The 13,887-nt window shown below is 42.7% G+C and overlaps 1 protein-coding gene across 1 annotated transcript in view; it reads right to left on the bottom strand.

Moving 5' to 3' along the window:
• The window catches only part of LOC135557760 (pre-mRNA-processing factor 17-like), a 39,232-nt gene that overhangs the window by 638 nt on the left and 24,707 nt on the right, over positions 1 to 13,887 (bottom strand). Inside the window, exons 13-14 of the mRNA XM_064991343.1 lie at positions 6,571 to 6,647; positions 5,414 to 5,558 (exon numbers count right to left, since the gene is read on the bottom strand). Coding sequence (XP_064847415.1) covers positions 5,414 to 5,558; positions 6,571 to 6,647 — 222 coding nt within the window. The remainder of the gene's footprint in view (positions 1 to 5,413; positions 5,559 to 6,570; positions 6,648 to 13,887) is intronic.

Consider the following 13,887-nt stretch of genomic DNA (forward strand, 5'->3'; position numbering starts at 1 on the left):
GATGGTGTGAATTTGGGTCTCTGCTCAAAGGAGGGGTTACTTGCTGTTGCCATGGTTACTAAGAGAGGAGAGAAGTGAAGGCACCTGCTGATAGGGGTGAGTGGGTTCTTAATTGGGGTATGTGCTAAAATTAGTGCCTGTAAATGGCCTGGTTAGTGCTTTACGTACAGGACGTCTTCAGAAACACTAACTGACTGAAGGACTGGTTTCAGAAGGAAGTAGAGATTAGTCAGTTTGTAGATAAACACAATATTACCTGCTTGGGGGATGCTACTTCTCGCTCCCCTTCTCTCTCCCGCTGAAGTTTCCAAAATATCTTCCTCAAAACCCTTTGCTAACATAAACCCCTGGGTTGAATCCAGTAAGTACATTTTAAATTGGAAAACTAAAGAAAGGGTGCATCTTCTGTTTGAAAGGCTTGTACCATTACTGTATCATACATCCTATTCAGACAAACACCAGGTGAACCACTAGGGGGTCATGTCCCTGAGAAACCGATCCCTGAACCCCTAGGTCGTATTCACTAGAAACCAAATGGAAGAAAACGGGGAGGGACTACCTGCATTTGTCCAATAAGAACATCTTGTTTGCGTTTCTATTCAAAACTTTGGAAGCCTTCAACTTTCCAGCTGAAATAATACATCATAAAACTACTATATAAATATCCTAAAGCAAAAATATACACAAATAATATATCTGATGAAATTGCATTAGAAATGGGCACAAGACAGGGATGTCTTCTCTCCCGCACTCCACTTTGCTCTGGCAATTGAACCTACTGCAGAAAGAATTGGACAGGACCCAAACTTATCATCAGGTATTAGTAAACACGAATATAAAAAAAAACTTATTTGCCGACGATCTCCTGATCGTGCCTTCAGAAAGTATTCAAACCCCAGAACATTTTCCACATTTTGTTGTGTTACAAGGTGGGATTAAAATTGATTTTTTTTTCCCATCAACAATCGACATAAAATACTGTGAAATGGCAAAGTGGAAGAAGAATTTGAACATTTGTATAATTTATTGTACCGAGATGAGATCCTCAAACCCCTTGTGAGACCATATGCTGGTGCGGTTGGCCCTGGGTTCCTCCTAATGCAAGACAATGCTAGATCTCATGTGGCTGGAGTGTGTCAGCAGTTCCTGCAAGAGGAAGGCATTGATGGTATGGACTGGCACGCCGGTTCCCCAGACCTGAATCCAATTGAGCACATCTGGGACATCATGTCTCGCTCCATCCACCAACGCCACGTTGCACCACAGACTGTCCAGGAGTTGGTGGATGTTTAGTCCAGGTCTGGGAGGAGATCCCTCAGGAGACCATCCGCCACCTCATCAGGAGCATGCCCAGGCATTGTAGGGAGGTCATACAGGCACGTGGAGGCCACACACACTACTGAGCCTAATTTTGAATTGTTTTAAGGACATTACATCAAAGTTGGATCAGCCTGTAGTGTGGTTTTCCACTTTAATTTTGAGTGTGACTCCAAATCCAGACCTCCATGGGTTGATAAATTTGATTACCATTGATCATTTGTGTGATTTTGTTGTCAGCGCCTTCAACTATGTAAAGACAAAACTATTAAATAAGAATATTTCATTCATTCAGATCTAGGATGTGTTATTTTAGTGTCTCCTTTATTTTTTTGAGCAGTGTATATACACACACACACTAGGTGGGATATATATATATATCCCACCTAGAGAGTGTGTGTGTGTGTGTGTGTGTGTGTGTGTGTGTGTGTGTGTGTAATATATATATATATATAATGAACTAAACACTAAAATATCTTGATTACAATATCTTGATTACATAAGTAGACAGGCATTTTCTTGCCATAGATTTTCTTGCCCATTTAAGTCAAATCTAACTGGGACACTCAGGAACATTCTGTCATTTTGGTGTATACACTCCAGTGTATATTTGGCCTTGTGTTTTAGGTTATTGTCCTGCTGAAAGGTGAAGCAGACTGAACCAGATTTTCCTCTAGGATTTTGCCTGTGCTTAGCTTTATGCCATTTCTTCTTATTCCAAAAACTCCCTACCCATAACCCATAACTTGGCGTAGCCACCTCCATGCTTGAAAATATGACGAGTGGTACAGTGATGTGTTGGATTTGCCCCAAACATAATGCTTTGTACTCGGGACAAAGTTAATTTCTTTGCCATATGTTTTGCAATTTTACTTTAGTGCCTTATTGCAAAATAGGATGCATATTTTGGAATATTTGTATTATTTTCACTCTGTCATTTAGGTTAGTATTGTGGAGTAATTACAATGTTGTTGACCCGCCCTCAGTTCTCTATCACGGCCATTAAACTCAAACTATTTTAAAAGTCACCATTCGCCTCATGGTGAAGTCCCTGGGCTTTTTTCCTCTCTGGCAACTGAGTTCGGAAGGACGCTTGTATCTTTTTCTTGGGTGTTGTTAGGAAAATGATGATTAAATGACTGAACAAATGGTTTTAAATTGAACTGTAACTAAGTAAACTTATACTCTGTTTTATTATATCTGATTAAGAATATGAGTTCATAAGAAGGGATTGTGTGACACGGACAAGGAGTAATTAAAGTTAATGAACAGGAAGAAAGGAATGGTCTGTGGATTAAGTAAACAGATAAGGAAGTTAAACTATGGTTGAACTGACGAAACTTAGCTCTGGGGTGTTTTAGATAAGACAATGAGTGCATTCCTAGGTTCTGTTAATTAGAACTGTCAGCTAAGTGGTGATCGATAATGTTGAGGGGTCAAAAAGTAAATTCAGTTGTGTTGTGTGTCCTGTGTATGTGCTAGGGGGGGTCAGAATTCACTTTTAAAGTTCCCTTTGTCCCGGTCGAGAGAAGGGGATTCTGTTAAGCAATGAAATGACTTCATGTTACTGTATATAAACTCTTGCTTGTGGTAACGTGGCAGCGCGCTCTGAGAATAAATTCTGTTACCTATTATTGAAAAGACTGGTCTCTGTCTATTTTATGCAAACAAGAATCTTACAAATTCTCATAAAATAGATTAAGGGAATTAAATTAATGAAAACATATTGGTATAATTAAATTACAGTAACCGGTGTATTGATACACAATTCAAAGTGTAATAACGGCACCATGCTCAAAGGGATATGCAATGTCTATTCTTTTTTTTACCCATCTACGAATAGGTGCCCTTCTTTATGAGGCATCCCCCTGGTCTTTGTGGTTGAAATTCACTGCTTGACTGAGGGACCTAACAGATAAGTTGTACGTGTAGGGTACAGAGATGAGGGAGTCATTCAGAAAATCATGCTAAACACTATTATTGCACACAGAGAGTCCATGCAACTCATGTGACTTGTTAAGCACATTTTTAATCGCGCACTTATTTAGGCTTGCCATAACAAAGGGGTTGAATACTTACTGACTCAAGACATGTCAGCTTTTAATTTTTAATTAATTTGTCAAATTTCTAAAAATATAATTCCACTTTGACATTATGAGGTATTGTGTGACAAAATCTAAATTGTATCAATTTTAAATTCAGGCTTTAACACAACAAAATGTGGAAAAGTCAAGGGGTATGAATACTTTCTGACTGCAATATTGGTGGTTGGTTTTGGGATGCTTTGTGATGGTTTTGCTATGCTATTGTGATGGTTTTGGGATGCTTTGCTGCCTCAGGACCTGGACAACTTGCCTTAATAGAAGGAACCATGAAATCTGCTCTGTGTCAAATAATTCTACAGGAGAATGCTAGGCCATCAGTCCACAGCTGGGTCATGCAGCAAGACAATGATCCAAAACACAATCAAGTCTACATGAAAATGGCTAAAATGCAACATTTGAAGTTTTGGAATGAACTAGTCAAAGTCCAGACCTAATCCCAATTGAGATGTTGTGGCAGGACTTGAAACAAACAGTTTATGCATGAAAACCCACAAATGTCTCTGAGTTAAAGCAGTTCTGTATGGAAGAGTGGGACAAAATTCCTCCACAGCGAAGTGACAGACTGATCAACAACTACAGGAGGTGTTTGGTTGGAGTCATTGCAGCTAAAGGTGGCACAACCAATTATTGAGTGTAAGAGGGCAATTAATTTCACACAGGGGCATTGGGTGTTAAATAACTTTTTTTAATGAAATAAGTATGTAATTGTGGTGTTATTTGTTTACTCGGGTTCCCTTTATCTAATATTAGGTTTTGGTTGAAGATCATTCAGTATCAAAAATATTCAAAAGTCTAGAAAATTTGAATGTGGGCAAATATTTTTTCACGGCATCGAATAAACCTCTTCTGAATGGCAGGCCTCATAAGTTCACACATTTATTCTCGGTAACACCAATTACCCCAACGAAGTCATTCTAAAAAAATTATACTCATACATGACTTTGTATGGGCAAATAAAACTAATTTCTAAGTCTGAGGGTGGTTTTAACCTTCCAGACTTGGAATTGTATCAACTCTCCACCCAAGGCTTTTACTTGTGACATATAGTTAAATGCACTAAAGAGGAACAATGGGTTCATATTGAAGATGCTCATGCTCACCCAGAAAATCTTTTCACGTGTCTATTTTCTAAGGATAAAGCTAGGAACATTAACAACTTCTTAGTTAAGAACACTGTAATATGGAAGAAAATCTCAGGGATTCCACAAGAACAAATATCACTCCCCAAAAACACACCCCTATGGTACGATCCATGGGTAGCTTTTCCGAATTCACCAAAATTGGTCCACATGGAAAACTAAAGTAATAGAAAACGGAATTGACTTGGTAATAGAAAATATAATTTCCATCACAGAATTAAAAAGTGATTGACCAATTTAGATATTTTCAAATACATGCAACTTAAGTTTCATATCATGGAATGTATATTTGAAATCTTCTTTGACATCAGAGCAATGTTGAGGGAAGTTGGCTGTCAGAAGTTTTACAATTTAAGATGACTTTTAATCCATCTATCTGCGTATTTCAAGACATGGCATATGAGGGTACAGTGAAATACCCAATGGGTTGGGCCATACTTTTCTCATCAATCAGTTTGAAAGAACTTCTACTTAAAAACTGGAAATCAAATGATCCTCCATCGTTAAGACAGCATTATTATTTAAATATTGAACAAATTTGGGCTACAGAGAGAAATAGAATAGCACAATGAGGCCATATGACAGTGTTATATGCACTGGAAACACCCAAGTATGAAGAATGAGAGGGAATGTTGGAGTGAGAAACGTAACAGGTATGGAAGTGGTAGAAACGTGAGTTTGAGCAGGTGTGAGGTCATTGATGTTTGTTGGAATTTGTGTGCATCTATCTATTGCATTCTGTCTATGTATGGTTTCTGTGGTCATTTTTTAAAATGAATAATAAAAAACACCTTGTTTCCATTTCAAACCATTTTGCTAGCTTTTGTACTGTATAGGATGGATTTGTCTTACCTCATGTCTGGGGAGAAGTCCACCTGGCAGGCGTAGCCAGCCACCATGTGGCCCTTGAAGATCTTCTTCTTGTTCAGACGGAAACGGTTCTGGGCTCCAAATATCAGGATCTGATTGTCCATGGACTGGCAGGCCAGCCACTTACCTAAAGTGGGAGAAAATACAATAACATTTGAGTTCTGAGTTTTAGTTAGAGCATGCTGATGTTAGGGGTTGACCCTGCAGGTACAGTACTTCTCCAGTGAGCAGTGGGCCTTGACCAAGTTATTTCAAAACAACACCTTTCTGATCAACCTTTTTCACAGTGTGAAAAGCAGCCAATGCATCAAGGGGCTCGGAATAAAACTATAAAAATGTCTCGTAAAACAGATTGAGCGTGTGATACAAGACAGGTTGGTTGAGCTGAATGGAAAGCTAGGTATTATGGTCTGTGTTATTCAGGCCCGTGGGAGTGGACCACCCCAGTAGACACTAGCAGCTCTTCTCTGTAACCGCCTGAGAGAGAAAGATGAAGACAATCACTTTGGAAAGAATGAAAATACTTTTGATGACCGTGTGCTGACTTGGGCTAGGTCCCAAGTGGCACCCTTTTCTCTGTATATAGTGCACTGCTTTGGGCCCTGTTCAATAGGGTGCAATTTGGGACGCAGATTTGATGTCAGCTTCACAACCCTCCTGTCTCTCTACACTGGGACTCAGTAACAGTGTGTGCTCCACTGCATGTACACCCGCTCCACTGTTTGGGTGCATGTGTGTCCTCCCTTTCAAAGTGCCTCCCAAACAAACCCACATAAAGGGATGCCATTATCTCAAAATGCCAACCGCTGTAGCTGGATGAGAAACGGATAAATACAACTGGGCTCTCTTTTGTAAAACTGGAGCGAAAATAAGGAGTCGAGCGGAAGAAAAGCTCCATACGGAGCAGTCCCAGCTAGGGCTGCTGTGGGGGACCGAGTGGAGTGGGCTGCTCTCCCAGTGAGAGGTCATCTGTTATTTAGACTAATGACAAACAATTCATGTCAGGACAAATATGAACACAGCTCAGAGGGAGATATGGGGAAGAGAGAATGGGGGAGATGGAGGGGAAGGGTATGAAGGAGGGGAATGGGTCAAATAAAAAGCTGTGTGTGTGTGCGCGTGTGTGTGTATCCACTCACCATTGGGTGAAAGCGTTACAGCAGGCATAGAGTGCATACTGGGCTCTGCGATGTATTTGAAGTCCACGGGAATGTCCCTGTAAAACACAAACGCAGCACGGTCACGAAACGGTTAAAGTATGGTCAGGGTACGGTCGAGAATAGTCCAGAGGTCAGCCATGACACGACTGGCATCAGTATTGACAACGAGCATTAAGACCCCGCAGGCAAACACTGAAAGGCAAACACAGATTCAGCCACAAAGACCAGGAAGGTTGTCCAATGCCTCGCAAAAAAGGGCACCTATTTGTAGAGCGGTAAAACAAAAGTAGACATGGAATATTCATTTAAGCATGGTGAAGTTATGAATTACACTTTTAATGGTGTATCAATACACCCAGTTACTACAAAAATACAGGCGTCCTTCCTAACTCAGTATCCGGAGAGGAAGGAAACCGCTCAGGGATTTCACTATGAGGCCAATGGTGACTTTAAACCAGTTAGAGTTTAATGGTTGTGATAGGAGAAAACAGAGGATGGATCAACAACATTGTAGTTACTCCACAATACTAACCTAATTGACAAATGTGAAAAGCAAGCTGGTACAGAATAAAAATATTCCAAAACATGGAATATTTTAGTTTGCAATAAGGCACTATTGTAAGAAGTAAGAATTGAACATAGTTTTTTTGGGATGAAAAGAAACAGAACAGAGATAAGTACATGCAAAAACCTAGAGGTAAACCTGGTTCAGTTAACTTTCCACCAGACAATGGGAGATGAATTCACCTTTCAGCAGGACAACAACCTAAAAAGCCAAACATATTCTGGAGTTGCTTACCAAGCCAACGTTGAATGTTCCTGAGTGGCCTAGTTACAGTTGACTAGATTTTAAAGTCAAGGGCTCTGAATACTTTCTGAAAGCACAGTATATGTAAGTGGTATGGTATGAATTTCCATACCACGTTTGCTTAAACACTGTTCCAAGAGCATCCAATTAAACCCACTCTCTCCCTTTCTGCGTTCTTTTTCCCATCTCCCTACTTTCTCAACCCTGCCCTCTCTGAGTTTGATAGTGAAATGGAGGTAAATCATGCATTTTGTTCTAGGGTCTTCATGGCGTCATCCAACTCTATGGTCTTCTCACACACTGTCGTGAACAGAGCAGCTGGCAGATCTAACTGGATGAGTGTCCGTGACAGAGACACCAGCGACAGGCTGAAGATTGTGTATGACTGTGAATAATGTTGTTGTGTTGAGGGTGTGTTGACCGCGTAAGAGTTGATCCTCCTCACTCTCAGTGGGAGGCTATCTATCTGGACTGAGGCCATCTCTCCCTCCTCTCTTCCTTTCTCAGATAGCACACAGCTGGACTGGTTTAGAGCCACGGCGCTATACAGCTCTATCCCATAAACACCAGCTAGACTTATACCTAACCAGGGCCAGAAGGAAAAGGACACCCTCCATCCCTAAACCAGAGTGAATTACAGGAAACAACTAACTTACAATGCATGAAGCATGAGTCAACTACTGTACCTGAAGACAGTCGTAGGATTAAAACACACACACACCAAAAGGGCCCCCCGAGCAAGCCCTGCCTGATGTCCACAGCAGAACTGAGTCAGGCCAAACTAACTCTCTAAACACAAACAAAATGCATCAAATCCCCCCTCAGAACTCTAAAAATAACTCAATGTGTCTGCATGGCTGGGAAAGAGAGAACAAAGCAGATAGTTTGGAGTGGACTGCTGTTCTTTCCTCCCAGTATGTTAATGAAGCCCATAATGAAGCTGCAGTTGTTTCTGAATACCTTTACCTGTCCCAGTCAGTCCTAATTCACCAGGCCTGGGTCGTATTAATTTACTCATCAAACGTAAGAAAACGGGTTGAAATAGGAAGGGACTATGTGGATTTGTCCAATGGGAAATGGTCATTTGCCATTGCAAAATTGCACTGTTTTGCTACAGTGTGCACTAATGAAATTGTGCCTGGTTTTTATCTTACCCCCTCACTAGTGTCTTGTCTAATGGATCCATAAGGGGGTGCAGAGACTGTAGCCACAAGGGGAAGGTTAGCACTAACTCTCTCGTGTGTGTGTGTGTTGCATTGTATTGATTCTAAACCAAGCCCAGCACAGCCCATACACTCAGTCTCCACATCCCCAACTAATATACCTCAGCTGTTGACAGCCAACCACCTAGAGAGCTCTTCACTCTGTGTATGTGTGTGCGCACAAAAGGGCAACAACGGAGTGTATGTGCTGTGTTTGTGTGTGACTAACAAGGAGTCCGTCTGTAGTTCCAAATCCCCCAGCTTACCCTCCCTCCCCATCTTTGTGTCAGTGATGTGACTCCATGTTTATTTCTGCCTAATTCAACTGAGATTGGTGGTTGAGCTCTCCCTAATCCTACCATCTGAGCTGTCACAGGGGGTGGGGGGGACAGTAAAGCCTCTGGTTGGCCCAGCGTCTTTTCTCCACCATAACAAACCCCTCCATCTCCCACATTACACTCCTAAAGCCCCTGGGAGGACTCCTAATGAGTGTGCAATTCACTAAAATACTCAACATTCTCAAAAGTGTCTCACATGATAGAGAGGATCAACGCCGCCTATCAGTGCAGCCACTTCATAGCCCCAAGAGCAAAATGCCTTCCACTTCCACTGGAAATCCATTGAGCACGTTGGGAAGATTAAACAAGGGAGCGTGAACAGGGAAAGCTGAACTTTTGTCGCATACACCGTGGCATCGAGTTGCTATTGACCAATCGAAGCTTACTATAGTTTCCAGCCAGAACTGGATTGGCTGTTGATACCTAGCACTATATAGGCCGCTTGCTAACACCAACATAAGGGCGAAGCAAGTGCGGATATCAAAATGTACGCGTTAAAAGGATCTCGGCCATCACTCATTCATTGCTAGAGCTGTCTGGGCAGCATTGTTAGCTCTCCACTCACGCAAACAATCATGCTTCATAGAGCGACGCATGTCGAATACGGAACGAGGGAGAGCTAATCGTTTCATTTGGGTCCCGCAACACAGTTAGCCTAAGTTGCTGGGACAGTGCCAAACCCTACAAGTCTGAAGAGCTGCTGCTTGGCAAAGCAGCCTGCCTAACTGCTAGCTATCATGCTAGCCAGAATTCCTTGACAGTTTGAACACAGCCCATGATGCATTTAGCCCTTGTGGCTGGGACTGCAGATAGCCTCTGGCTTGTGGCTGTTTAAATCCTTGCTGTTTGTTGCGGTTTTCATTGGCACGATGTGCTGTGCTTGCTGGAATCAACAAAAAGATGCCTACAAGCTATTGTTACAATGGCTTAAAGAGCTTTGTCAAAATACTGGTGGACTCAACTAACAAAAGAATGAACCTCTGATCAGATCGTCCGAGACCTAAAGAACAGTTTGCAGTTCTCCCAGGGAGAGGTGGATGTCCTGAAAGAGACGTGCTGCAAGATGACAACAAACTAAGTCCACGGGAGATGACATCAGCACTGTCTGTGAATCATTATTACAGACGACTGGGGAAAATGACAAGCGCAAGGTTCCCCAACTGGTGGCCATTCAGCCCACGGATGATTTTATTTGGTCCCCAAAGTTCCCTGAGCAAAAAACAACTGTTATATATATTGTTTTTTTATAGTTGGCTATAAGACTGTAAAAACACCAGCAAATCAGCTCCAAGTGATTTTAATTTTTGAAATCTGTTCCAATGTATTCTTGCGTATAAAGGAGAGATATATGTGATCATATACAAATGTAAGCAAGATTTGAAATGATGATGTTTTAGTCAAACGTTATATCTGTTTGGGTTTCTTGCGATCAATTTGGAATCTATCAGTGGAGGCTGCTCAGGAGAGGACGGCTCACAATAAATGGCTGGAACAGAGCGAATGAAAAGGCATCAGACACATGGTAACCATGTGTTTGATGTATTTGATACTATTGCACCTGTTCTGCTCCAGCCATTACCACGAGCCTGCCTGTTCTCCCCAATGAATTAAGGCACCACCAACCTCCTGTGCAGTCTACAAATTATTTGTAATTATTTTCTGTCCCCCTGCTCATTCCCTCAAGAAATCTAGTTGATGATCCCTGATCTAGAGGGATAATCCAGAAGGAATAACATTGTCGTGGATGGCATACCAGAGTCTCCTCATGAGACCTGGACAGAGTCTGAGGAGAAAGTGAGAAAAATGATCAGAGAAAAGCTGCAGATGGATCATTGAGGTGGAGCGTACTCACAGGACTGAAAAACATGTAACCCGCCCAGGTGGCAGACCCAGGCTGACAGTAGTTCGTTTAAGGTTCAAGGACAAGATGGCTGTTCTGGAGACAGCCAAGAATTTGAGAGCAACCAACACCTTCATCAACGAGGACTTCGCTGAAGCCGTGCGCAAGAGGTGGAAAGAACTTATCCCAGCTATGAAAGCGTGGGGGCATTGTTGACCTCCGCAATGACAAGCCTACGTTACGACAAGCTCATTTTCCCACCCTCCCTCCCAAAAGCCTGGGAGGAGGGAAAGAGCCAAGATTCCAGGTCAGTAGCTTCAGACCAACATCACACACATAAACCAACTGACACTCACTGCCTGATATAAACAATATTTTTTACATCTGTCTTTCTCCGATAAGCTACCCGGGAAAGGGCTAAGAATAGTCCATATTAATATTACTGAGTATAACGACCATTGGGAACACCTTCCTAATATTGAGTTGCACCCCCCCTACCTTTTGACCCCAGAACAGCCTCAATTCATCGGGGCATGACTCTACAAGGTGTCGAAAGCGTTCCACAGGGATGCTGGCCCATGTTGACGCCAATGCTTCCTTCCCACAGTTGTGTCAAGTTGGCTGAATTTCCTTTGGGTGGTGGACCATTCTTGATACACACGGGAAACTGTTAAGCATGAAGAAAACCTAAAGCAAGTTTGTTCTGAAGTGTCTGTCCTATATCTAAGAGATAAGAAAGATCAGTGAAATGACAACATTGAACAGTGAACATATATTTTTGTATAAAAGATCTAATAATGAAAGAGATCACAGTTTTGAATTTGGTCATTAGTGCGGGAGAGATAACTATTGTTATCCATCAATGAAGATAACCCACCAGATATAGACAACCTTAATAGGAAACTATTGAGAATAGTAGCAGAAGGTATTACCACTCCTATTTGCTATATATTGAACCAAAACCTAAAGGAGTGTGTCCACAGGCATGGAAGGAAGCTCAAGTAATTCCACTGCCTAAAAATAGTAAAGCCCTCTCTGCTGAGCCGCCCAATCAGTTAGCTGCTGTTCTTAGTAAAAACGAGAGAATTTAATTTGACCAAATATCAAATCAAATGTATTTGTTACATACACACGGTTAGCAGATGTTAATGCGAGCGTAGTAAAATGCGTGTGCTTCTAGTTCCGACAATGCAGTAATAACCAACGAGTAATCTAACCTAACAATTTCAAAACTACTACCTTATACACACACGTGTAAAGGGATAAAGAATATGTACATAAAGATATATTAATGAGTGATGGTACCGAGCGGCATAGGCAAGATGCAGTAGATGGTATCGAGTACAGTATATACATATGAGATGAGTAATGTAGGGTATGTAAACAAAGTGGCATAGTTTAAAGTGGCTAGTGATACATGTATTACATAAAGATGCAGTAGATGATAGAGTACAGTATATACGTATACATATGAGATGAGTAATGTAGGGTATGTAAACATTATATTAAGTAGCATTGTTTAAAGTGGCTAGTGATATATTTGACATCAATTCCCATCAATTCCCATCATTAAAGTGGCTGGAGTTGAGTCAGTGTGTTGGCAGCAGCCACTCGATGTTAATGGTGGCTGTTTAACAGTCTGATGGCATTGAGATAGAAGCTGTTTTTCAGTCTCTCGGTCCCTGCTTTGATGCAGCAGTACCGACCTCACCTTCTGGATGATAGTGGGGTGAACAGGCAGTGGCTCGGGTGGTTGTTGTCCTTGATGATCTTTATGGCCTTCCTGTGACATCGGGTGGTGTAGGTGTCCTGGAGAGCGGGTAGTTTGCCCCCGGTGATGCGTTGTGCAGACCTCACTACCCTCTGGAGTGCTTTACGGATGTGGGCGGAGCAGTTGCCGTACCAGGCGGTGATACAACCCGACAGGATCCTCTCGATTGTGCATCTGTAGAAGTTTGTGAGTGCTTTTGGTGACAAGCCGAATTCCTGAGGTTGAATAGGCGCTGCTGCGCCTTCTTCACGACGCTGTCTGTGTGGGTGGACCAATTCAGTTTGTCCGTGATGTGTACGCCGAGGAAATTAAAACTTACTACCCTCTCCACTATTGTCCCATCGATGTGGATATGGGGGTGCTCCCTCTGCTGTTTCCTGAAGTCCACAATCATCTCCTTTGTTTTGTTGACGTTGAGTGTGAGGTTATTTTCCTGACACCACACTCCGGGGGCCCTCACCTCCTCCCTGTAGGCCGTCTCGTCATTGTTGGTAATCAAGCCTAACACTGTAGTGTCATCCGTAAACTTGATTATTGAGTTGGAGGCGTGCGTGGCCACGCAGTCGTGGTTGAACAGGGAGTACAGGAGAGGGCTCAGAACGCACCCTTGTGGGGACCCAGTGTTGAGGATCAGCGGGGTGGAGATGTTGCTACCTATCCTCACCACCTGGGGGCGGCCCGTCAGGAAGTCTAGTACCCAGTTGCACAGGGCGGGGTCGATACCCGGGGTCTCGAGCTTGATGACAAGTTTGGAGGGTACTATGGTGTTAAATGCTGAACTGTAGTCGATGAACAGCATTCTCACATAGGTATTCCTCTTGTCCAGATGGGTTAGGGCAGTGTGCAGTGTGGTTGAGATTGCATCGTCTGTGGACCTATTTGGGCAGTAAGCAAATTGGAGTGGGTCTAGGGTGTCAGGTAGGGTGGAGGTGATATGGTCCTTGACTAGTCTCTCAAAGCACTTCATGATGACGGAAGTGTGTGCTACGGGGAGGTAGTCGTTTAGCTCAGTTACCGTAGCTTTCTTGGGAACAGGGACAATAGTGGCCCTCTGGAAGCATGTGGGAACAACAGACTGGGATAAGGATTGATTGAATATGTCCGTAAACACACCAGCCAGCTGGTCTGCGCATGCTCTGAAGACGCGGCTGGGGATGCCGTCTGAGCCTGTAGCCTTGCGAGGGTTAACACATTTAAATGTTTTACTCGGCTGCAGTGAAGGAGAGTCCGCAGGTTTTGGTTGCGGGCCGTGTCAGTGGCACTGTATTGTCCTCAAAGCGAGCAAAAAAGTTAGTCTGCCTGGGAGCAATACATCCTGGTCCGTGACAGGGCTGGTT

This window comes from Oncorhynchus masou, chromosome 16, assembly GCF_036934945.1.
Source record: "Oncorhynchus masou masou isolate Uvic2021 chromosome 16, UVic_Omas_1.1, whole genome shotgun sequence".
Lineage (NCBI taxonomy): Eukaryota > Metazoa > Chordata > Actinopteri > Salmoniformes > Salmonidae > Oncorhynchus > Oncorhynchus masou.